At 39.6% G+C, this 26,698-nt stretch overlaps 1 protein-coding gene across 2 annotated transcripts in view; it reads right to left on the reverse strand.

Moving 5' to 3' along the window:
• LOC129701660 (actin filament-associated protein 1-like 1) overlaps positions 1–26,698 on the reverse strand; it is a 165,456-nt gene that overhangs the window by 61,138 nt on the left and 77,620 nt on the right. For both annotated transcript variants that reach the window (XM_055642994.1, XM_055642995.1), the window contains exons 3-8: positions 25,994–26,077; positions 17,662–17,756; positions 14,940–15,051; positions 10,709–10,807; positions 6,396–6,607; positions 3,291–3,470 (exon numbers count right to left, since the gene is read on the reverse strand). In XM_055642994.1, coding sequence (XP_055498969.1) covers positions 3,291–3,470; positions 6,396–6,607; positions 10,709–10,807; positions 14,940–15,051; positions 17,662–17,756; positions 25,994–26,077 — 782 coding nt within the window. The remainder of the gene's footprint in view (positions 1–3,290; positions 3,471–6,395; positions 6,608–10,708; positions 10,808–14,939; positions 15,052–17,661; positions 17,757–25,993; positions 26,078–26,698) is intronic.

The following is a 26,698-nucleotide window of genomic DNA, read 5'->3' on the forward strand; positions in this document are numbered from 1 at the left end:
TCGTTCCGGTTGGAGGCCGCTCCACGGTGCTCGGCCACAACAACAACGGAGACCCGACAGAGAAAAGGTCGGGTTCTCCGTGCAGGACAAAGATTTTAAAAGTTTCCCCACCCCCCCCCCCCCTCACACCCCCGCCCCCCCACACACATACCCAGTTTAAAAAAAAATAAAAACTACATACAAACGAGCCAAAAAATAAAAAAAACGACAGACGGACTGCAGAGGCCGCTGCGACGCGAGTCGCGCCGCCCACCCAATATTAGGACTGCATATGGCCTGATGTCACAGAGGAGGAACAATATGGAATAAAAAACACATTATCTGACTAGTGCAATGAACGATGCAGTTGAGAAACGAGCAAAGACCATGGAGTGAGATAATAGTTTTAGTGATAATAGTTGTATGTAATAATAATCAGGAGTAGGGACAGCAAAGAATGATGACAGAGATAAACAAGGAAGTGCAGATGCTCGCATACAGAAAAAGGCACAAAGTGCTGGAGTAACTCAGCCGGTCAGGCAACATCTCTGTAGAACGTGGATAGGTGATGTTGCGTGTCGGGACCCTCATCTATCCACATTCTCCAGAGAAGCTGCCTGACCAGCAAAGAATGATGATCCTTTTGAATGTGGGAAAGGGGTTGGAACATCAATATGGTGAGTTTAAACTTGAGCAGATTTGAATTGTTGTAATGATGTTTGTCCATAAGTTACATGTCTATATAAGAGTTCCCCAAGTTGGGCTTTCACTTTTTTTGGAACCCAGGGCCTCTGTGTTGTCTGAGGTTACGTCTGTATCTAACGTTCCGCTTCATTCATGTCACAAAAAGATTTAATCCAGAAATCCATGTGTGAAACAATGGAAGGAAATCGTAGAAGGTTTTCACAGCAGCACACAGTCCTGCTGCGGCGATCACACCATCTGAAAAGCCAACTGGGAGGTAAGCTTTTCCTAAATAAAACAGCCCATTACTCTGATTCCCTCAGAGAAGCTGTGAACAATCAGAGGAAAACCAGAGTGGAAATTTCAAAGAGATCAGGTATCAGACAAAAATAATCAGTTATGATCCGCACCAATAAAAACATGATTCACTCCAGAAAGGGTGTTTATTTTCTTTCTCAATTTCCCCAAGCGATGGTTCAGACGAACAGAAACCAAATCTCCATGACAAAAGCTTCTAATTTAAACATCCCATGGAAATACCAACAGATTTAGTCAGAATATAAAAGCGCACACATAACAGGCATGCAAATATAATAGTTATAATTCTTTTCAGTCGTTTTTCAGGCCATTAGTAACAATATTTTATTGTCAAAGAAGAACCTTCAGTGAAATTGATTAAATTCAATGTAATTCAAGTAAAAGGAATATATATTTTTATATTCATACATTGAATATGGACTCAATGGGCTGTACTGACTGGGGGATTGTGCTTATGTGCAGGGATAGTCTTGCTGAGCTGCATGCAAAAAATGTATTTCACTGTACCTGCTACACGTGACAATAAAGAAACAATTGATATTCAACGTTAAATACTGCAGTGACAGGCTCATAAAATCAATCCTTTGCTCATGTTGGCAAAACTGCAGTAACTTAGTTTGTAAGTTGTGGACTTGGATGGCACAAGCAATCTCTTGTTATTTTGTGTAACAAAGAGACTGTCACCACAGTGTGTATCTGAAAGAATGCTACACTAACAGAGGCACAAAGACACCTTTCAAAGAAGATGTAGAGCGGTTGGACTGATTGGTGTTTGGGTAGTACAGATGGATGGGCACTATTTTGACAAAGAGAACAGAAATAATTGCCAGGTATTGCCAGAAATAATTGCCAATAATTGCCAGGTCAATGATTCTGCAATCAACATTTTTGAAACTGATTGTTTGCCCATAATCACACTGTTGTTTTTGAGAGTGAACTGTGTAAAAAGGATTTTTATATACTCACATCAGAACAGTGTCTGTACATCAAACCTATCTCAATGGTTGTCCATTGCTTTATGTTTTGGTGAAAGATGTCCTAATTTCCTAATGAAAAACTGTGAAAGCTGATATTTTATCTTGACCCATTTAACCTGTATAAATTCACATTTAGGTTTTCATCTACTATGTTACAGTATTTAAACATTCCAAGTAGACAATCAATGATCACACCTTTTAATGGTGACATCTTAAAATTGTAATATAAAAGAATTAAACCTCGTGGCATCTTTTCCAAATATTAAATACAGTTGTCTCTTTTGTTCTAGACTTTTCTATATATCTAAATGACCCAGAAATTTTAAGGGGCAAATATGTCATGGGTTAGGGGCAATAGAATATAATAACCATATGTGGCACGGTGGCACAGCAGTAGAGTTGATGCCTTACAGCGCTTACAGCGCCAGGGACCCGGGTTTGATCCTGACCTCGGGTGCTGTCTGTATGGAGTATGTACGTTCTCCCTGTGGGTTTTCTCCAAGATCTTCGGTTTCCTCCCATACACCAAAGTCGTACAGGTATGTAGGTTAATTGGAGTGGTGTATGCGTAAATTGTTCCTAGTGTGTAGGATAGTGCTAATGTGCGGGGATCGTTGGTTGGTGCGGACTCAGTGGGCCAAAGGGCCGGTTTCCGTGCTGTATCTCTAAACTAAGCTAAAACTACTCCTTTGCATCAGGTGAGCTTTCTGTTGCTGCTGTGAATGGATGCACACTTAACCTTTTGGTTAATCTCCCTTCATCTCTTTTAAAAAGCTACAAATACATTTATTTTAAAAGGTTAGAGTTAATTTCACTGTAAAATTAGCTGACGGCAGAATATCATGCGACTGCTCAAAATATGTTGGTGCAGTAATTAATGCTCAATAAAGTGTTATACATTTTATTTATCCATGGGACTGACTATTACTGTACTCAGCTTCATTTTGTGCTCAAAAATGATCATCTGACTAAATTGGCATTTTGAACTTTAGAAATGAGCTGAAACAACAGTAGTGCAAGAGACGCTGTTGTCCATTGAGGGTTCTTTTAGTCTGTGGTCATTAGGTAGTAAAGGAGATAAAGAAAAAAATGCTTCAATCGCTGTCTTCAGAGCAAGAAACTATTTCAGTTATTAATTTCCAAACCAAACATATGCAGCTCTTAAACATCCCAAACGTTCACAGTTGGAAGCAAACCTGATGTAGAAATCCCTGCACATCACGTTAATATTACTACAATTTAAAATTAATAGACTATGTGAGAGCACCCTGTGCAGCCAAAGATTTGGTAGAAGTGATTTGTACTGAGTGTGATATAAGTTGTTGGCATTACCTTAAACCATTCCTCTGCTTGTTCTTTGCTTTGTACAGCTAGTACTAGCGCTTCAGTTCCCGGCTGGGAGAATCTTAATTCATGCTTTTTGCGTCGACCGTCTTTAGGCACATAAATAACATTGCACATGTTCAGTGACAGCTCCATGTGAGGCTGATGGTCTTTGGAGCTTTTGTAACACTAAGAAAAGGGAAATGTACATTCGTTTTTTCTTTAGAGAAATCCAATACAAAGGCAATACCTTTTCTCAACACATGTAGTACATTAACTGTTAATGAAGAATATGCCTTAACAGTGTAGCTTGATGGTTATGTAATACAGTGATAATTATCAAGTATACCTAACATATCCTTGCATTCCATCTGTTTTCCCAACAGGATGTCTGGAAAAAGCTGTAGGAAGTTTCCCATCAAGCCACTTTCATTGAACAGAATTTCCTGCAGCATATTATCTTCATAGCCCAATTTATATCCTCTGGACTGAATTTGTAGCAAAACTATTTATTTCAAACATATAGTGCCCTGTGTGACTATCAATGTGATTTTAAGATTAGTCTGAATATTTAAAGTCTTGTAATTAACAATGCTTGGGACAGAAGTAATATTACTTTGTAGATGTATTCAAAAGGAAACTGGTGTTTTGCTGTTTGGTTTAATCACAATGAACTTAAACTTACAGAAGCTTATAACTGTGAGCAGAACAGAACAAATAACAAATAATCCTGACTTTGCCATTTATTTTTAACTGAAGTCAAACTGCAGTCTAAATAAGGCATGGTTCACAAATATAAATGATATTGCACTGTTAGAATGGAGTATACACCAGTGAAAATTGCGGACTGAAAATTCAACTTCCCTTAGGTTTCCAATTAGAATTAAATGTTAATTCTTGTTGTCTCTACTTTTAACCTAAAACAAAGTAAACTTCTTTGACATAATATGTATGATGTTAACTTTGTTTTCTCATTAGTTTCCTTTGTCTTATTGCTTATAGTGTCACTACCCGATGAGGTTAGACATAAATTTGCCTTGGAGCATTACACAATCCTGGCCAATAAACAAGTGTTTATTTTATATCTCTATTGATTTAGTGATGGTAGAATGGTTTTGAATGAGCAAATGGTATTGACACAGGTCATTAAAAGTCTGTTAACTGGGATACTCAAAAATCCAGTCCTGGCCTGTGCCTCAAAACCTGTTGTATAGTTGCAATTGATATTGCAAACCAAAATAATTCTGCTAAACATTGTCATCTATCTATCTATTAATATATAAAACTCAAATCCATCCGACGTCCGCCTGCAGTACGGATCCCTTCCTGCCTTTTGATTCGTTGATGGCTGCTCCTTCCTATCAGCTTCCAACACACTTCGAAACAAAGTTGCAAGACAGGAACACTGAACTTTTCACTGCTGCAGCAGGCAGGGGAGGTGCCATTGAGGGAGGCAGGGGAGTGCTGGAAACTTACATTTGGGAACGGGCTCAGTTCCATTGGAGGAGACGGGTGCTTGGTGGAATATTGGGTTGGGGGAATCACACCATTGGGGGAGCTGACCCAACGGGTCTGCACTTGGTCTAGTATATATATAAAAGTCTGTGGCTGCCGCCTGCCGTCCGGCTGCCAGCTGCCTTTCTTCCTTTTGATTAGCTGCTCCTTCCTGTCAGCTTCCAACACACTTCGAAACAAAGTTGCAAGACAGGAACACTGAACTTTTCACTGCTGCAGCAGGCAGGGGAGGTGCAATTGAGGGAGGCAGGGGAGTGCTGGAAACTTACATTTGGCAACGGTTTCAGTTCCATTGGAGGAGACGGGTGCATGGTGGAATATTGGGTTGGGGGAATCACACCATTGGGGGAGCTGACCCAACGGGTCTGCACTTGGTCTAGTTATATATTAAAACTGTGTGGCTGCCGCCTGCCGTCCGGCGTCCGGCTGCCTTTCTGCCTTTTGATTCGTTCCATCGTGTGATGTCACAATGCCCGATACACTCCTTCCTATCAGCTTCCAACACACTTCAAAACAAAGTTGCAAGACAGGAACACTCTGAACTTTTCACCTCAATGGGATAGCACAGCAAGTGCTTCAACAGGAGGGGGAGGGCCAATTGGTATTGCAATTGGAACTGCTGCAGTAGGCAGGGCAGGTGCAATTGGAATTTTTCAATCCACTGCTGAGGGAGGCAGGGGAGTGCTGGAATCTTACATTTGGGAACGGGTTCAGTTCCGTTGGAGGAGACGGGTGCATGGTGGAATATTGGGTTGGGGGAATCACACCATTGGGGGAGCAGACCCAACAGGTCTGCACTTGGTCTAGTTATTTATAAAGCTATTCACAAATAAAATTATGTTCACAAAACTACTCTTTTGAAGTCATGAGTTGCTTGCTGCTTCTTATTATCTCATTAATTAATGTTATTAGTAAAGAGGTGTTTCTCATTTTCATAATATGTTGGCTTGCTGAAAGTGGATTTAGGCAATCTTGTTAAAAGAACTTGAGTTTAATGTAAAATCTCAAGGCCTGGATTAGTGTATAATGTGGGGACAGTATTCAGCACCATCGGCATATAATGCTTGTGCCGTTACCTCCTGAGTGCAACCATGTCGTTATCCTGTGGCACTGATGACAGGTCCAATTGTGGGCTGTTTCATGATTCCAACTTGACCCTAATTGACTGCTAGATCACTACCCCAAATAAAATCATATGTTCAGGAAATGCATGATTTTACAGTTATGTGATCCTTGATACTTGTTCAAAACTTGTTAATTAATGCACTTTAAAAAAAATGTCTTATTGGAAAATGGAATTTAAAGGCAAACATGGACTATAAAACCTTTACTAATGTTTCTGATGTTAAAAGCCTATGCCTGAGGCATTGAGACTACAAACCACATTTAGATGTTTCTCTCTCTCTCTCCTCCTCCCACCTCTCCTCTACCACCCCCCCCCCCCCCCCCCCCCCCCCCCCCCCCCCCCCCCGGTAAAGGAATTTGGCTGTAATAACTTTTTAAAGCAACATTTAATTAAGGCCTAGCAGTTCAGTTGTTAACATAAAAATAGGCTTCCATTTTAAGGCCTCCCAAACGTAAACTTGACAATCAGCTTACCAGTAGTCGGTTTTCCTTAATGACACAGAGCTGCTTGGCCCACTGCCCAAAACGCTTCTTCTTCAGCAGGAAGGCACAGATCCTGCAATCTTTCACCAAGTCCATGGAAGCTTCCTCTGATGGCCACTGGTGAGTCAACTGTTGACCTTTCCCGTCTTCCTCCTCATCATCGTAAGATTCATATGAACTGCTCATTACATCTGAGTCATTGTCTGTGTGAAGTGATTGGTACATTTATCAATGAAACTATATTGGCTATTGGGAGCTCAGTAATTCTGATGTGACAGGTAGTAGTTCATGTTCAGATCACATTCTGCATTTTTATTAACCACAATATATATCCTGTTCCTTTCAAATATCCAGCAGGTCAGGCACCACTTGTGGAGAAACAGTTGACAACTTCTGGAGGATAACTCTTCTGAAGTACTGGGAAGAGTTAGATTTGAAATAAGTTTGAAGTGACACAGAAAGGCATTGGGGCAGAGAGAACCAAACAAAAGGTATTTGATAGGCTGGAGACCAAGAGAGAATGATTGATAAACATTGATAACTTATCAACAACCACAAGGAAAACAGGAGCAGTCAAGGCTAAAGAAACTAATAAAAACTGATTTAGAGGAAGGAGCAGTCTATGTCACTGCTGTTCCAATGTTCTATTTTTCTCTTCTCTTATAATTGGGACTCTTATTGATTTACCAGAATAAGCCATCTAAACCGACCGATAATGCACTGTACTGTGGGTCACCACAATATATTCTGTATTCATTCTGTTCTATTACCATCAAATAGAATATCAATCTTGCTTCAATCTGAATTGAGAGATATTCTTACACTAATTACATTTAGTTGCCTTTGTAACTTTGTTTATTCTCTTTGCTTAAACAAATTAAATATGCTCTAACAATATTATGTTGGCACAGTGGCACAGCAGTAGAGTTGTTGCCTTATAGCACCAGAGACCTGGGTTTGATCCACATCATGGGTGCCGTGTGCACTGAGTTTGCACGTTCTCCCCATGACATGCATGGGTTTTCTCCAGGTGCTCCCGTTTCCTCCCACACTCCAAAGACATACAGATTTTAAAACTTAATTGGCTTTGGTAAAATGACAAATTGTCCCTAGTGCGTAGGATAGTGTTGATGTACGGGGTGAATGCTGGTCGGCGCGGAATCATAGAAACGTAGAAAATAGGTGCAGGATTAGGCTATTTGGCCCTTCAAGCCAGCACTGCCATTCAATATGATATTGGCTGATCATGCAAAAGTACCCCATTCCTGCTTTCTCCCCACATCCTTTGATTCCGTTAGCCCTAAGAGCTATATCTAACTCTCTCTTGAATTCATTGCTGGGCCGAAGGGCCTGTTCCCACACTGTATCTCTAAACTAGACTAAATAATATCAGTCAATAAAAATTTTGAGAGGGATCTTTTTGGCACTCGAAAAGGTGGCTTTGAATTGTCAAGGCTACAACTGAATAGAGATGTATGTCTGGGAATGGCATTTGCTGATAGCATCAAGCTCAACTGCTAAAGTAAATACAGCGGCAATATACTGGGAATACACAAGAAGAAGTATATCTCAGAATAGAGCTTATAGAAGAGGGCGGAAAAAATGAGCAAGAATGTGAAACAAATTCTTGCTGGTATAGAATGCCCCGTTGTGTGCTTGTATGCCACGAACTGCAACAATAGATGTCCTGGACAGAACGGGATTGAATCAAGAGAGTCAATTTAATTGTCATTTGAACCCCTTGAGGTCCAAACGAAATGCCGTTTCTAAAGAAACAAAACTGTCCACAGAGTTCATGCCACATTTATTTTTATTTCAGATGGTGATATTGTGGTGCATATTTTCAGGAAAGAATGAGGTGAAGATTTAGGAGAATGTTGCCAGGACGTGAGGGCCTAAACTGTATGGAGATGTTAAGCAGAGTAGGACTTATTCCTTGGAATGCAGGAGGCCGAGGGGTGACATTATGGAAAGAGCTGCCAGAGGAGGTAATTAAGGCATGTACTTTAACAACATTTAAAAGACATTTGGGCAGGTACATGGATAGGAAAGATCTAGAGGGATATAGGTCATATGTGAGCATGTGGGTCCAGTGTAGATGAGGCATCTTGGCAAATTGGGTTGATGGACCTGTTTTCGTGCTCTATGACTCTAGAAATATCTACTTATTTTGAAAAAAATTAGTTAGTTCAAAATATTTAATTTGATAAATATTAACACTGAATAGCATTTCCAAATACATTTTACTATGCTCCAATGCCACCCACTCTGATAATCTATCAATGTAAAAAATGTTTAGGTGCTTCTAGAGCGATTCATCCAAGTCTGGATAACACACTTTTAGAAAGATGTGACGAGAATGCAGAACAGGTTTACTGGAAGTAGTTCAAGAGGCAAGGGATTTTAGCTGCAGGGGCAGACCATCTGAAGGAGATAAAAACAGTGTCAGCATTTTCAAAAGGGAGTTGGCTAAGTACCTGAGGGGAAAATAAATTATATTCTAACGTGTTGCTAAATCATTTGCGTGAAGAAAGAGGTGGCAAGTGTGATGTGAATTTGGATGGAAGCTATGCGGCCTTTTCATTGATTGCCTCTGCTGCGGACTTCTCCATTCTATTATCAATAGATTATCCGATTATGCAGACAATGCTGATACCTTGGTGAACTTTTGGATTTACCTGTTGAATACAGGAAGTCACCAGGTTACATCAGGGTTCTGTTTCTGAGGACTGTTCATAACTCGAACTGTTCGTAAGTCAGAAATGAACAAAAACAGTGCCTGGGAGAGGTTCACAGAAACTGCTGTGTCAGGAGAATGAGCAGGCATGCAAGAGCGGCTGTTAATGCTGCCACTCGTTTATATGTACAAGCACTCTATAAGTTGAGTCCGCAGCTCAGAAAGGATCTGTACTCAGCTATAATTAAAGGAGATGTTTATTAACCTAATAGAGGGCTGGGAAAGCTGGTGATGGCTCCTAAAGTTGAATGCTACTTGAATCCGGGATTGAAAGCAGATTATTTGCATGGTTGAGAGTAGTTACCATGACCAAGAGCAATAAACCTCCTACATAATGTACTTTTTTTACATGATTTTATAAACTTACTATTTGACATATGGGCATGAATCATTTTCATGCAGTAAAATATTGCTTCTTTGATTTTATAAAATAATTAAGAATAATTGGAAATTTGTTTGACATTAGAAGAAATGAAGGTCCTGGGAGATATATTTTGACTCTCTGATTGCAGTAAGGTGAATCCTGAAATTACTTTAGAGCTATTATTTTATCAATTAAATAAAAATTAAAGTAAATATTATTTAGAAAAAGCTTCTAAACTCACAGAACTCATCTCCAGTTAATGATTATTAAACACGACACAAAACAATTAGCTCAAACAGTTTTCTGAATAAATTCAGTGTGCTGGTAGATGGCCTTCATAAATATAGAAATACTTTCAAATAATCAGATACAAAATTCCATTGTTATCTTGAAAAAAGCAGCAGGTTCTTAACACCACCAAACTTGGAAAAGAGACTAAAACCTAAACCTTTGCCTATGCAGGCCCAGTCTGTCTTCAGAAATCCAACAATTCAAATATGTAAGTACTGCTTCAAGAAGAATTATGCCTCTCTACAGCACAGTTAATGGTTAGGAGGGCAGAGATCTTTCTCCAGCCAATTAAGCAACTTTCTTCCCAGGAGATGCCCTATCCTGCTACTGGATCTCATGGCCAGTTAACGGAACAGTCATGACCAGGAGCTCCATACACTTTTTTTTCTGGGGTTGGGATTGAACTCAAACCTCCTCCACAGGTTCCTTATCAGTCCCTGTGCCTCTTTCAATACTCTCCTGAACTATCCAAAATCTAAATTGGTCAGTCTGGCTGAGATTTTTTGTTTAAAAACATATTTTTAAAGAGCTATAGCGAGGAAGCAGGCCTTTCGGCCCACCCGATTCATGTCATAAGAGCAGAATTAGGCCATTCAGGCCACTAAGTCAACCTCCATTCCTTCTAAAACAGAAGAAATGAGTCATAAAAAAGCAGAAAAGTAAAAAGCCTGACACACAGTATTACTTATACTGGGGCTTTAACATGCAATTGAATAATAATGAATGGGGAAAAGAAAAATGTTTGAAGAGCTCAACCAGTCATCAACGTTTGCAGAGAAAAGGAAGGGTCCCTGACCTGAAGCGTTAACTGATTTCCCTTTCCACATTTCCACTCTTTCTGTTTTTGTTTCAGATTACAGCATCTGCAGTTTTATTTGGTTTCCTCTAAAGAAGGAATTAGTATTTAATTACATGAATGCTTGAGTTCTCCCATAATCCTGGTGATGGGGTAATTACTGTCAGCATCTTCATAGTAGCCATCCTCTATAGAATTTGGTGGACTGGAACTGTCTAGAAATAAAATGAAAGCACACCAAATTAGAAAAAAGGATTTTACATTTTTTTTGGTGAACTTAACACACTGCTTGCGATATCCAAAATGACAGTGGCTTAAATGAATGAAAGAGAATAAGCCATTTTGTAATAACTATAACTTTTCTTGCAATGTTAGGAACAATTGTGCATAGCAAATTCCCACAAACTGCAATTTTCAATTCCCATTCCAAATTCAATTGGTTTAAAATCTGCCTACTATCATTATTTCTGAATGGTGGTTCAAATAATGTTTACAAAGGTATGAATTCATAATTTCTTCATCAGTCCTCATTTTCTCCCACCGCCTCCTCAGATGAAGCAGACGTTTTGCTGGAGTGCACTTCTGCAGGTACGAGTCATATTCCCTTACGTGGCAAACAGCCATCCTGCATTAGATTGCTTCTTCTTGACAGGCTATTCTATACCATTGAGGGTGAGAGGAAATCACTGGAGAGCTAATTCATATCCTGGACTGGTATCTACATTCACATGCTTATAATTACTAAATCACTGGTTAATAATCAAGAGCAGGATTCAGTTGTCTCCCTTTCTTAACTAGAGACCAGTTGTTTTTCTTCATGTGAGATTAACTAATTAGCACAGACTGACGATCAAATTTTCATCAAGCTGTTGTGGCTCAGTCACAGAAACAATTTAAGTTATCAGGCCAATTCCTCTGTTAATATTTCTAGGCAATATATACCTTAATGAACATTATGCCTTAAATGCAGGTGCCATTGATAATCCTAATTTATGTTTCTCTCATACAGTAAATGTTCAGTTTGATATGGCTATCTAACAGTTGCCTCATCTAAATGTAGCTCCTAAAGAACTATGAGTTATGAGGTATTGAGAAACAAAAATTACAGGGAATCTTGTGTGTGTGTAAATTCACAATAGATTTATTCTGCAAAAATCTGCTTAGCAAACAATGGAACAAAGCAAATCTCTTGTCTTAAACAAGGTTAATTCACAACACTCACTTTTTGTGAAGAATTCTATGCTATGAAGCTCAGTGTACCCACTGTATTTCTGAATGACTTGTTATACCTTTTTAAACAAATCTAAGTTAAATATTCCCTTTTCCAGCTGGGCACATTTTGCCACTGCAAACACTATGTCGTACAATGTCTAAAAACAGCATGTGTTAGTGTTACCATAGTAACTTGCTATTAAACTCTCATCTTGGATCTCATTTGGTTCCTGCACATCATCCCTTTTAAGATTTAATGTTACCTGCATAATATTTGTAAAATAATGTAAATATTTCTTGGATTCCTATTGATTAAACAAACACAGTATAAGCAGTTCCCCAAAATAATAGTATTAGAAAGATGTGAGAATTTGCAGATGGAATAGATGTTTATGCCGACATAGCAAGATAATTCTGTTGAGAATAAGCAAGGCATTTCTAAAGCAAGGTAAGAGGCTGCAATTTCTAATCCTACTGTCTATGAGCTACATGAATTAAAATTCTAATGCTTTGTTCTCTGACTTGAACTCAGTCAAATAACACAATACCATGCTGCTTTTGTGATATTTCCAGACCCATTCCTTTAAAAAAAAACAGATGAAGCATTTCAAACATAAACCGTGATCACAATAATAAATAAATTAAACCATGACCTAGTCACTCATTTGCTCTGGTTTCTTTATAACAAGTGTATCCAGCCAGGTATGTTCTTAGTCATTAAGCTAGCAAGCTTGAAGATATGGTATTTGAGATGAAGGGCACATAAATTATCTAAATTCAATATCTCTTAATTCGAGCCTGAGTTTGCTGTTCAGTCCAATATTGTCAAGAAACAACAAAACACTAAGCCTCAACATATATGGGAAGGGTGTCATTATATAGTTAACTGTCCTTAACAAATACTATGATGCAGATAGTTATTTTCCAAAACAGCTTGACGCAGTATTATATTTACTCTTTAACATAATGGAAAACTGGTTAAAATAAGCTGTATCATTTAACAATATGTTGAAGGACATACATTTTTAAGCCATCACCTTTAAAATTATTCAATTAATTGGCCCAAATACCTCAAATATCATATTAAAGCTTTCTGGAATAAACTTCTTTGCAGGCTATATCAATACACCGTTTTTTTTTTCAATGTGTTCATTTTCCACTGGTCAAATGGCCATTTTGAGCAGACACCCATATCACTGGTTAGTGGTTTACCAGCTGTGCAGAGAGATTCTGTCAAATTTCAGAAAGTGACAGCAAAGTGGAGCCAGACTCAATTTTCCATAGTCAGATTTGATGCAGCGGTAAGAATAAATCAAGGTAGCCTGATCATATTACTGAGCTCTACAATTAACTCACATTTTCTCCACTGGAATCTTGAAATCATCAGCTTCATGGCAGTGTAGCAGTTGCACATGTGTGAAATCACACCAATCAAAAGGCACTGCAATCCATAAACTTGTAGGTTTTTAAGATCTTCTCTTTGTGGGTAGTAGCACAAACGCAGGGACTACAATGCTCATTCTACAAAAAATCTGAACCTTAAAATTGGATTTTTAGATTAATCTGACACAGTCCATTTTCACTGCTTGTGGCACAGCAGCTGGTGCTGCTCAACTTCAGCTACCTATGTCTGGTGCTGCCTGTGAAGAGGCTGCACATTCTCCGTGAATACCTGGCTTTATCCAAGGTATTCCTGTTTCCTCTCACATCCCAATGGGTTAGTGGGTGTTTGGGTTAAATATCTACTGTTAAGCATCCAAGGTGCTGAGGTGCGATAGAAGAATCAGGAGTCATAGCAAATAAGTTCCATGGAAGTTGGGGGGGGGGGGGGGGGGGATGTTTTTGATAAGCTGGCATTGATTTAATGGGCTGCATGGCCTACTTTTGTTCAAAACAAAATATGACATGATATGATATCAATGAAGTTGATATAGGACATTACAAGCTATTTCATCAAAAAATAAATAATACAATATACAACTGAAGTGGGGCAAATTCAAAACTGACTTTACAAAATAACATCTGGCCAGACTACAGAACAGATTGGGTGATCTTAAGACCAGTTAATATTGATTAATTTTAAAGGTAAATTCACTCCTCGTGACTTTTGGTTATGTACATTTGTTTGAATCATTCCCCTTAGATTTAGGACTTATGATGAAGGATCATTCACTTGAATCATTTAGAAAACATAGAAAATAGGTGCAGGAGGAGGCCATTCGGCCCTTTGAGCCAGCACCGCCATTCATTGTGATTATGGCTGATCGTCCCCTATCAATAACCCGTGCCTGTCTTCTCCCCAAATCCCTTGATTCCACTAGCCCCTAGAGCTCTATCTAACTCTCTCTTAAATCCATCCAGTGACTTGGCCTCCACAGCCCTCTGTGGCAGGGAATTCCATAAATTCCCAACTCGCTGAGTGAAAATGTTTTTTCTCACCTCAGTCTTAAATGACCTCCCCTTTATTCTAAGACTGTGGTCCCTGGTTCTGGACTCGCCCAACATTGGGAACATTTTTCCTGCATCTAGCTTGTCCAGTCCTTTTATAATTTTGTATGTTTCTATAAGATAACCCCTCATCCTTCTAAACTCCAGTGAATACAAGCCTAGTCTTTTCAATCTTTCCTCATATGACAGTCCCGCCATCCCAGGGATCAATCTTGTGAACCTACGCTGCTCTGCCTCAATCACAAGGATGTCCTACCTCAAATTAGGAGACCAAAACTGTACACTTTGCTCTGTTACTTTCAGATGCTGCCTGGCTAACTTACTATTTCCACCATTTGTTTTTCTTTCTGATTTCCAGCACCTGCAATTGTTTGGTTTTTGGTTATATACACTGATTGTGGCATGGGTAATAAATCACAAAATATTAGACCACTGTGTGGAATGTGCTTATCTCAAACCTGCCCATGTATCAGTGTGACTGCATTATCAAGCAAATATAAAATCCAAGAAAATAAAAACAGGTTTACAATTTTATATATATCTTGCAATTTTAATCCCACCCTGTCTGGTTCATCAGACTTCTATCACTAGCTTACCATCTAAGTTACCTAGTAAAACAGCAAATAGCTTAATTACTCAAATTTTAAATGGTAAAACATGTTCTCCTCACAAAGCCAAGATACGTACTGCGAGAGGTAATGTACTCTGGGGCTTTTCCTGGGCTCAAAGGTACAGCTTCTTCGTAATACCCCTCAGGAGGGGGTGTTGTGGGGAGAGGGGGTGGTGTATCAGGTACTCCCTGAATATGAAAGAAACTTGCATTAGACATTAGGATTTCAATAATTGAATTTCAATACACCAAGTTCCCAAAAGCAAAAATGAGATAAAAACCAGTTTAATTGTTGAAATGAAACAGAACAGAAATTGCTGGAAACACTCAGCAGATTGGCTAGCTTAACTGGAAGGTGAAATAGAGATAATGATACAGATTAAAGACTCTTCATACACATTTTGACCAATGGCAGGTTTTTTTTCATCTTGTTTGTTACAATTATGTCAGTTGAAGAATAAAGATTGTCCAAGGCACTAAGAAATTCAAAGGTGGGGCATTTTGTATCTAAGGTGGTAGATGGGGCTTTGATTTAACATGTCCAAAAGCCCATTGATCCTTGGTCAAACCTAGCCCATGTCATTCACCAAGTCCCATCCAAACTCATCGACAACTCATCCTGGACCTAGGAATCAGCAATCCCTCTGCAATTGGATCATCAACTTTCTAAACCACAGACCATAATCAGTGAGGAAAGGTGACAACATTTTATCCACAATAATTCTCAACACATGGATATGTTCTCAGTCCTTTAATCCCTATGCACTCACCCATATAAGGCCATTTACAAGTTTGCATTTGATGCCACTGTGGTAGGCCAGATCAGAAACAATGATGAGAAGCAGGAAGAAGAAAATGTTGTAACATGGTATCAAGTCAATAAACTTTCTCTCGATGTCAGCAGGATGTAGAAGAAAGTTGTCGACTTCAAGAAGCATGGTGGAGTACATGTCCCTATCAATGGTGCAGAAGTCAAAATGATTGAGAGCTTCAAGTTGCTTGGCATTAATATTACCAACAATCTGTCGTGGACCAACCGCATTAATGCGAGTGCTAAGAAGGCATGCCAACACCTCTACTTCCTTTGGAGATTGAGGAAATTCTGCATGTCTCCAATGATTCTTGCAAACTACAGATGCACCAAAGAAAGCATACTGTCAGATTGCATTGCAACTTGTTTTGGGTATAGCTCTACCCAAGACTGCAGGAAATTGCAGTTGTAGATGTAGCCCAGTCCATCACATGTATTAAACCTCCTACCATTGACTCTATCTACACTTCATACTTCCTCAATAAATCAGTCAACATAATCATAGACTTGTCCCACTCTGATCATTCCTTCTTCTTGCACCTGTCAGGCAGAAGGTACAGAAGTTTGAAAGCACACACAACCAGACTCAGGAACAGCATCTTCCCCTCTGTTATCAGGCTTCTAAAGAGTCCTTCCATAAGCTAGGGTGCTGCCCAATTCACCTCCACCCCATTGTGGGCAATAGACTGTCTATGAAACTGATGTGCTACAATGCCGAGAACCATATTCTGCGCTTTTAATCTTCCCCTTTGCTCTACCTATTGTACTTGAGTTTGACGTGGGGTTACATTTATGTATTGTATTAGCTGCTCTACTTAGATGGCAAGCAACACACATTTTCATTGTACCTCGCTACACGTGATAATAATAAACCTAAAGCTAAACCAAATAAATAACATGTAACACAAAAGTTATTCATCTTATTACATCACCCATTGGACAAATAGTCAGTACTGTTTTACAGATTTACATTTATTTTTGAGTTCTCAGCTGTTTAAGGGTGTGTTTTGTGGTTGACAGGATTGTTAGGAAAGAGAGCTAACTGGTAGCGGGGGGGTCAAATCAGATTGTAAGTTCTTCAACATTCAACCATCTGGTGCCTAACTTTTTGCTGCTTAAAGAAAGGAACTATTATCAGCAGATATTTTACACATTTTAACGAACAAAAAACATCGTTGATAAAACTTAAATTCCCATAGTTGAACTGGAAATATTAACTGGTATGATATGACATCATTAAAATAATAGTATATGCACAGTTTACGAAGGGAGCACAACATCTCACAAATAAATACCCCCTTTGCTTGTCATCTCAGTCATCCTCTGCCCCAACTGTGGAAATGAGTCTGTGGTTCCCATGTTTGCCTTATCTGTACCCATAAAACTGGAGTGTAAAGGGGCTGTCCCACTGCGGCGACCTAATTGGCGAGTTTAGAAGAGTTTAGGAGACTTTGAAGACCTCCTTCGACTATGTAGAAGACTAGCTTCGACTACCTTGAAGTCCAGCTTCGACTAGCTTCAGGAAAATTGGACACCGGATAGTGGAGAGTGAAGATGACCTCCTTGGATCTCCTTCGACTATGTTTAAGACTGTCTACGACTACCTTCGACTACCCTCGGTTACCTACGAATAACATGCCGACCTATTATGCTCGACCTTGACTAAATTTACAAGTAAAAAATATCGATTTTTTCCATGGCGACCTTTTTTAACTCGCGGGCATTTTTCAGAAGGTTGAAAAATACGCAGCGACCTAGCTGAGGCTTCGAGTACACTGGGACTATGGTCAAGCATGAAGGAGAGTTACAAAGACCTCCTAGGACCTCGTGTCGACCATGCTGCGAGTATGAGTCGAGGGCAAACTCTCCTAAACTCGTCAATTAGGTTTCCGCAGTGGGACAGCCCCTTAAATCATCCCCAATACCGAGGGACAGTGCAAGAAGGATTTCTGCAAAAGAAATGAAATGCTCGGGTGCCCATGACTCACTGATTTGGAACGGGGTGTTTCTGGTAGTGGCAACTCGATACGATTCACTTCCTTGCACTCCTCCTGCATGTCCTTAAGGTCATGTAGTTCACAATCTACAATCATAAGAACAAGATTCATACATCAATATTTTAAATTACACTATATATAGTGCCATAGAGCATGGAAACGGGCCCTTTGGCTCAACACCCACTGACTAACATGACCCATCTACATTAGTTCTACCTACCTGCATTTGGCCCATATCCCTCTAAACCTATCCTATCCATAGGTTAGGATGGATAAATGTATCTTAAACGTTACGATAATACCTGCCTTAAATCCATCCTCTGGCAGCTCATTAGCATACACCCGCCAACCTTTATGCAAAAATATTACCATCAGACTCCTATGAAATCTAATCCCACTCATCTGAAACCTATGTCCTTGTATGAAATTATTTTATTTAGCAGTGTTATTTGAATATACTTGATAAAAGCACGTGTTACCATAGGAGGCAATTGCCAAAAATTAGCCGGGCTGATGATTCCCCAGCATTGGTGCTGCTGAAAAGTTGTAATAAATTTCACTTCCTCCAATATTTTTGAATTTTCTGTTCCCCTTGGAACACTCATTCACTGATGGTGACAAGCATCCTTTTCTGTAGTACTTTATGACTTCCTTGCCTACATTTTCTTCTCTGTATGTGGTCCCGTGCACTATCTATGGGATATTACTCGGAGTAATGTGCAGTTTGTCTTAATAGTACACCAGAGGGAAAGATCGACACAGGCCAAACCATGGCATTAATCACGGTAATTTTGGTACAGATATCTGGGAGATTCGTCTATGCAGTTTGTTGACTGGACTCCATGATGCAAGAGAGTAGGTGAAAGACTGGTTTCCTTGGAGTACTGTAATTTAATATTCTCATCAAGAAGGTGAAATGTGTTTCTGGAACAGTGACCCGATATTGTCTTAATGATCGGCCGTAATGATTGTATGAAGAAGCCCAATCAAGATATTGACCCTGGTCTCTTACTGTGCATAACAATGGGTGCAGTATTGTAATACCAAGGAATAAAGCTGAATATACTACCATTATACAGGCGCTTAGCAAGCCAACACCTGCTGTCTCCTTCCCCCCAAAAAAACATTTATTATTAAAGGAGTGCAATGAAGACTCACCAGAATGGTTCCTTGGATGCTATGTTCATTTGAGCGCCGGAGGCTGAGGGCAGACTTGATATAAATGTACACAATTGCGAGACATTGATAGGGTAGGCTGTCGGGACATTTTTTTGCCGGGGCAGAAAAGTAAAATGCTAGAGGGTATAGCTTTTAAGATGAGAAGAGCAAACTTCACAGGAGATGTGCAGGTCAAGTATTATCTTTTACACAGAGCGTGGCAGTTGTCTCTAATGTTCTGTCAGGGGTGATGGTGGAAGCAAACATAATAATGGTGTTTCAGAGACTTTTAGATAGGCACATGGATTTGCAGGGAAAGGATGGATATGGATCATATGCAGCAGAAAGGTTTAGTTTAACTTAGCATCACGCTCAGCATAGACATTGTGGGTCGAAGAGCTCTTCACTTGCTCTACGTTCTGGATGTTCTATCGTATGAGGAGAGATTGAGCAGACTCTGTTATTCTTTACAGTTTTGAAGACTGATCTGTGACCTCACTTAGCCAAGCTCAATTATTCTGCCCTGTCAAGGGCTCGACAGGGTAGATATGTGAAGAGTGTTTTCCTGACTGAGCAGTCCTAGAGGATCACCATCTTAAATAATGGATAGACCATTTAGTTTTGAAATGCAGCGAAATCACCGCTCAATGGTATTGAATATTTGAAATTCCCTATTCCAAATAGCTGTGAATTCTTAGTCACTGCATTAAAAAATGAGGTTGATATATATTTCTGGATCTTAGAGGAATAAAGGGATATGGCAGACACACACACACACACACACACATACACACTAAACCTCCAATCACTTTTAAATTGGTTTCTGGAGACATTTCAGTCTATGCTCAAAACTAGATAGCATTTTTTTAAAGAATATTCCCAAGGAATTTGAAGCCATTAAAATACCTATTGCAAATACTTCACCTTGAATAACATCTTCTTTCATGAGCTCCGAGTAGTCCACTGAACATGCCTACTTTCCAGCTCAACATGGACAATGTTGTGAGTTACATGCAAAAGTCTCATTAATAATATGAACTAATGAATAATGATATTTGAAATGACAACACTCCCAACAATCCTCATCACATGGACTCCCAGAAGCCAGATGTTTGAACGTGGCCGAGACAATAGTACTGGCATTACAGTAATCAGCGCTAGCACAAACCAGCTTCTTTGAAGTGATGTTCACTTCATGTGAAGTTCAAGGAAGCTAAGGACAAAGAGCAGACATCGGAGGCAAAGCACGAAATCCTGAAATTGATCCCTACTGTGGAAACTTGAACTTCTTTAAAGTAAACAGAGTTGGAAAGAAAATTCTGACAGGTAGATTTAAACCAACTGTGTGCTACTGTAACATTTTTCTTTAAATTAATTTAGTTCTGGATTAAAGGTCAAGAAAAGAACAAATGTTTGCTTCTCCCATGGATAATTTTACACTGCCATTTCTCTTTCTTTTTTAGCCTATCAAATATCAAATTTATGTCATTGTTTTTCTGACCAGTGAGATTTATGCTGCTGGCATGGTTAAGGAACATTGCAGTAGTTTTAAACTGATGCAGATTTATCTGGCATTCTGCTGGAGTCTTGTAGCATCACATTTCCTTGGCCTTCATCATTAGGCTCCTGCAAAAGATGTGCAGCAGGATAATTTCCACAAATAGTGCGATGTTGATGAAGTGAAACATTTCTGTTGCTCAATGTGCTTAGGAAAGTCATACAAAGGGCCAGAACTGAAAAAAGCCTGAGTATCTCAAGGCTTTTATTTTACAGCCTGTGATGTTACAGTGCAAATGAGGGGTGAGGGTGTGGAGACATCTGAACTCAATAAGAATTTTACAATCAACATGCGAGCAGACCAGAAACCAAAGGAAGTCAGCAAACACAAGATTGGCATGCAGAACTTTGTGTGAGAGAGCACAAGAACCGCACCATTTTAGATAATCTTATTTAAGAAAGATTACACATTGGACTAGTTGAACTGGCATTGGGCTAGTTAAGCATAAGGCCAACAATGGCAAGGAAAATGACAAGAGCAGCAGGCTGGAGTAGGATTGGGGATTATTATAGCAATTGACATCAGCAGCCCAGCTGGGTGTGGATTTGTGGTCAGAATGTCTTGTTCAAGACCAAACATGATAGAAAAGATTGGAACAAGCTGTTTCAGCCTTGGAGAAAGTCTGGGACAGGGTATCAGGTGCTTGGGAACAGATGTTATGGACCCAATGGCATTGGGCTTCTCAATATTTAGTTGGTGAATTCACTGTTCATCCAATACTGGGTGTTGATTATGCTATGTAAAGATCAGGTAAAGCAGAAGGGGCAAGTGAGGTGTTGTGAGATAGAGCTGAATGCAAATAGCGTACATCTGCAACCTGATATGTCATGGTTGATGTGACCGAGAAATAGGACGGGAGATAAGAGTGACTCCATGTGCATACTTGAGAAGCAGGATTGAGAAGATAAATTATTGCTGGTACCTCCCCATCTTCAGATCTACAGATAACAATGGAATGTAGTCCTTCTCAACAAGACTATGATGGAAAGGCATTGGAGAGTATGAATGGGTTACCATGTCAAAGACTGCTGCTAGGTCAAGAAGGAAGAGCAAGCAAAGTTTACTGCATTCCCTGCCACTTGTCATTTGCTTTGTGAAGCTGTGTTCATGGTATGTAATGGTCGAGCTATTTGACTTGCATTCAGATTTGTGGCTCATTGATTCTGAGGCAGGAACTTGAATTCCCCAGCACCGCCTCTGGGAAATTTCAAGTAGATAGATAAATCTGGAAGTTACAGAATCAAATCTCAGTAATGACAACTGTACAGATTAAGGATTGCTGGAAAACCTCATTAGGTTCCTTCAGAGAAGTAAACCAGCCATCCTTCCTAGATCCTTCCATCCCCATTCCACTTGGTGCCAGATCTATCAGTGTGGTTGATCCTTCTGATTCAGAGGGAAGTACCGATGGACATTAAATGCTGGGATTGTCAGTAAGGTGAGCATCCCATTAGTGAATCGTTTAGTTTAGTTTATTATTGTCATGTGTATCGAGGTACTGTGAAAAGCTTTTGTTTGAGTGCTATCCAGTCAAAGATAAGTGATTTGGGGCTAAAGGAATCAAGGGACATGGCGAAAAAGCCATGATCGTATTGAATGACAGTGCTGGCACGAAGGGCTGAATGACCTACTCCTGCATCTATTTTTCTATGTTTCTATGTAAGCAAGCCATCTACAGTGCACAGATAAAGGATAAAGGGAATAATGAGTGATAAAGAGGAATCTTACTTGTAGTTCCCAGAAACTATTCTGGATAAATGACATACTCACTCCCTACATCACTGATATAAAATGTTCTACCTCAGAATGGAATATTGTGGACCTTAATCTCTAATAGCGTTATGTCTTTATGCCCTTTGTCATATCAGAGTGAGTGTTAGAGTGAACTGCAGAACCTATCCCAGCCTTCCGATCTTTCCTTTATGCAGAGCAAACCAGATGTATGTGGTTCAAGCCATTAACAAGGAAACATCTGCAGCATGCTGAAGCGTACAATGAGTTAACAGTGCATTTAGTGCTGGTTACAATCTACATTGTATTAATTAGCACGCTAACCATATTGGAACCAATAGCTGCTGGTTAATCCTGCATCACAATTCATAAATCTGTTTCAAATTTGGCTTTTCAGGGATTAACAACAGTGACCAGAAAGTGAATAGTTTGTTAATGAATGATAGCAAGATTTTGAGGCTCGGCTAGCAGTAAACATTTAATGTCTAGATTGCAATCTGTCGAGGAGTTTAAAAAATATCATTATAGCATACTAATTCATAATCTGCCCTTTTTGTTCTGATTTCATTATCATGAGCTGCAATCTATTTTGTTTTGTATGAACCTTATTTTCTTAGTAATCTGTGGAATCTCCAATTCTAAGATGTCCTCAATTATATTTATATTTTTACTGGAGTCTCTAGTTATCAACCATTTTTCCCCCCCATTTCAAGACGGGAGCTGTTCTGAGATTGTTTTCACAGTGTTAATGTCTTTCAGTCAATGCCTCGAGTTAAATAGAATTTGTCTTACGTTTTTCCAGTTGATAAATGAAATTTGTTCACATAAGATCTTATCATTCCCCCTAGTCCACATTAGCTGAAGTATTCTTAATGGGACACAAATGGAAAATATACGTTCAATTTGAAATAACTGCAAACATGTACAATGTCAACTAAAACCTATAAAGCAATGAATGATACTCAGAGGTCTCTTTATAGTCTTCAGGGCTGCAATACATTGCAAGCAAAGCAGGGTATTGAAACACGCACTTGTTTCAACAAAGTTAATGGCTATTCAATACCAAAAAGCTATTTTTCTGAAATGTAAATAATCAGAAGACCACAAGTTACAGGAGCAGAGTTCGGCAATTCAGCCCATTGAGTCTGCTCTGCAATGGACAATTCCACCATTAAATAAACAGTAGACAAAAAGATTTAACTCTGTTGTCACAGTGATCTGAGATTGTCTCTCTGAGCAAATCACTGGGAACCTGCTTTTGTTTTTCATCAATTATGATGGCCATCATGGATTTTATATTCAATGCACTGCTAAAATGAGGTTGGGTTAGAATTTTGCCTCGAGTTACATTCATTCAGCTGTTTATTAGGAATTATATTTGCTAGGTAATGGATTCCTTGGTTATTACTGTTCTCATCACCCATTTCAGAAAGAATGTGGAGGATGGGGATTAGAAGAATGAGTGGAGTAAGTGGTAAAGTTAGAGGTGAAATGGGTTAACAAGGTGTTAGGTTAGGAAAGAGGATGAGGACGAAAACGAGGGATGTGGGTGAAAGAGGATTGGGGGGGGGGGGGGGGGAGGAGAACATGGTGGCTAAAAGAGAAAAATGGGACTCAGGGATGGGAGATGAGCATACGGAGGCGAGGAAAAATGGCAGGGTGACTGGGGTGCTTAGAGATATAGGGGATATGTGTGCACCCCATGGTGGGGGAGGGATAGGGGAAAGGGAGGGAGGGATGGAGGGTTGGGGGAGTGTCATTTGAGAATTTAATGTTCATATCGTTGGGTTATAAGCCCAAGAGGAAAGTGAAGTGCTATTTCACCAGTTTGTGTGTGACCTCAGTCTGGCAATGGACAAACTTGAATCATTTTCTCTGGACTGTCAGAAGCTGTGGGGAGACCTGATAGAAGTTTATAAAATGATGAGAGGCATTAGTAGGATGGACAGTCAGCACCTTTTTCTCAGGATGGAAATGTCAAATACTAGAGGGTATTGCTCTCAGGTGAGAGGGGCAATGTGCCTGGTCCTGGGCTGTAATATTTTTATGTTCTATGTTCCTTAGTCCATTAATTGCCTTCCAGATAATCAAAGCATACTTGGTAGTAGATGTGACCTTTTTCCATCTCATGCTTAGATGGTTGCTTATTTCAGAACCAGTGTGCTGAAATACTGTAGGAACAATGTTGTTAAGCTGGAAAGAATGCAGAGAAGATTCACAAGGATGTTATCAGGACTTGAGGGCCTGAGCTATCAGGAGAGGTTGGACATGTTAGGACTGCATTGCTTGGAGCGTAGGAGAATCATAGGTGATCGTATAGAGATGTATAAGATCATGAGGGAAATATAAAGCGTAGATGCACAGTCTTTTACCCAGAGGAATCAAGAACCAGAGGACATAGTTTAAAGGTGAAAGGGGAAAGGTTTAATAGAAATCAGAGAGGCACCTTTTTCATACGGACATGGTGGGCATATGGAATGAGCCGTCAGAGGAAGTAGTTGATGCAGGCGCTATAACAACATGTAAAAGGAATTTGGATAACAAAAGTTTTAGAGGCGTATGGGCCAAACATGGACAGGTGGGTCTTGTGCAGATGGGGCAGCATGGACAAGCTGGGCTGAAAGGCCTGTTTCTGTGCTGTATGACTTTATACTGATTAAAGTCAAGCACATTCAGTGGTGTCATAACTCGCTCTTTCAAGTGAGGCAGAGGTTCACCTGCATGTCTTCTGACCTGGTCTTTTAATGCTCACAATGTGGCCTCCTCTACATTGGTCCAAACCAAGCATAGACCAGGGGGCCTTCTGTAGAATATCTGCGCTCTGTCCACAATAGCCGCCAGTTGTTTATCATTTTAACTCTATTTCCCACTCCCGCACTGACCTGTCTGTCCCCGGCTTTCCCCATTGTTATGGAGAAGCCAAGTGGAAATTGGAAGAATTTCACTTGGGTGGCACAGAACTCAGTGGTACTAACACTGAGTTTTCTAATTCAGGTAACCCACATACATTCATTGGTCCACTTAATTTTCTTCTCCCTTTGTTCACCCTTCCCATCTTTTTCGCCCACTTGACTCCATCTGCCCATCATCCCCTCCCCATTTGGTTCCATTCACACCTTCCAATCTGTATGTTTACCTTCCTATACTATTAGACGCTGGCAATCTTTCCTCGCAGTTTTAATGTAGGGTCTTGACCAAAAATGTCGACTAAAACCTTTTTGCCTCCACAGTTGCTGCTTGGCACACTGAGTCCCCCCAGCATTTTAATTTTTAGTTGCAGTGTCCAGCTCTGGCATCTTTGTTTTGGCTTTAGAAGAACAGCACATTAAAGATCATCAATAAAGTGCCCAAAATACACAAATCATTGCATTTTTAAGGGCCAAAGCAGCAGTTCAGCAGCAACTACATTGTACCCCTGTATACAAGCCAGGTTAGCCACCTGCAGGAAAATAATTTGTAGGTGTACAGGGAGAGCAGGCAATGGGACTGTATAGATTACTGTACAAGGATTAGCAGGTACACACTGGACAAATTGCCTCATTCTGGGGCTTGAGGATTCTAGGAACACAATTATACCCCATTCATCAATATTTAACATTTTCAATATGTTAACAGTTGTAATAAGCAGTGTAAATTAATGTGAGGTTCTTCAAAAGTTGCAGTAAATCAACGCTACACCCACAGGATATTTATTAGCAACATCTTCCTTCCTAACACTTTTCACCGCGCATGTTAATGTCAATTTTACAATTACAGTGAGTACTGGCAGGTGTGCTGCTATTGAAAATATCTGGGCCCTCGTGGTTCCAAAAAAATTACAACTACCCTTTAAATTATATTGGTTTAACATTAAAGCAAAATTATTTCATTACGTACCAAACTCCTCAAACAAGGATTCCACAAAACTTGTGCCATTCCGACAGTCTGAAGTATTCATGTACAGGTAGCTCTTCTCAGAAACTGTAGAGACAAAGCAAAATCAAATTATAACAAAAGGTGCGCACATTTGGATACTTTACTCTCAAACACTTGTGCTTTTGCACTGATTAAGAATGGGTTGAACTGTGATAGTCTCAGAGTTAAAACAATACTGTTTAAGAATAATCACCACACTTCCTCTTTTAGAGAGACATTTGTCATTGAAGCATCTGCCACGTAAAATGCCCTAAATTCCTAGTGAAAATAATTAAAACTGGTGAAACATCAGGACAGAAAAGGATTGAAGCATTTAAGTTGTGATTCAATGTTGTGTTCCTACTTGTATATTTTTTCTTAATCTTCACCCCTTTTACTCTCAGCCCATATGACTTTTCCTCTGTGAAATAGCAGCTCTTCAATAACTAATATCTCTTCAATGTTTTTACTGCTTTTGATTAAATTAGCATCAACAGAAACTCCATGGAATCCAGGTTCTAGCCAGTGACAAGCAACACCAGGCTCAGGTGTGTTATAGTTAATGGAAAATGTAACTTTTGTTTCTTGTAACTTTTAAAAACCCAATGCTTTGAAAATTCCTCCTTATGAGGATTTGGAAGTCAGAAATTGTTGCGATCTCAGATTTAATGTTGCATTGTGACATTT

The sequence above is a fragment of the Leucoraja erinacea genome, chromosome 11 (genome assembly GCF_028641065.1).
Source record: "Leucoraja erinacea ecotype New England chromosome 11, Leri_hhj_1, whole genome shotgun sequence".
In the NCBI taxonomy this organism is placed as follows: domain Eukaryota; kingdom Metazoa; phylum Chordata; class Chondrichthyes; order Rajiformes; family Rajidae; genus Leucoraja; species Leucoraja erinaceus.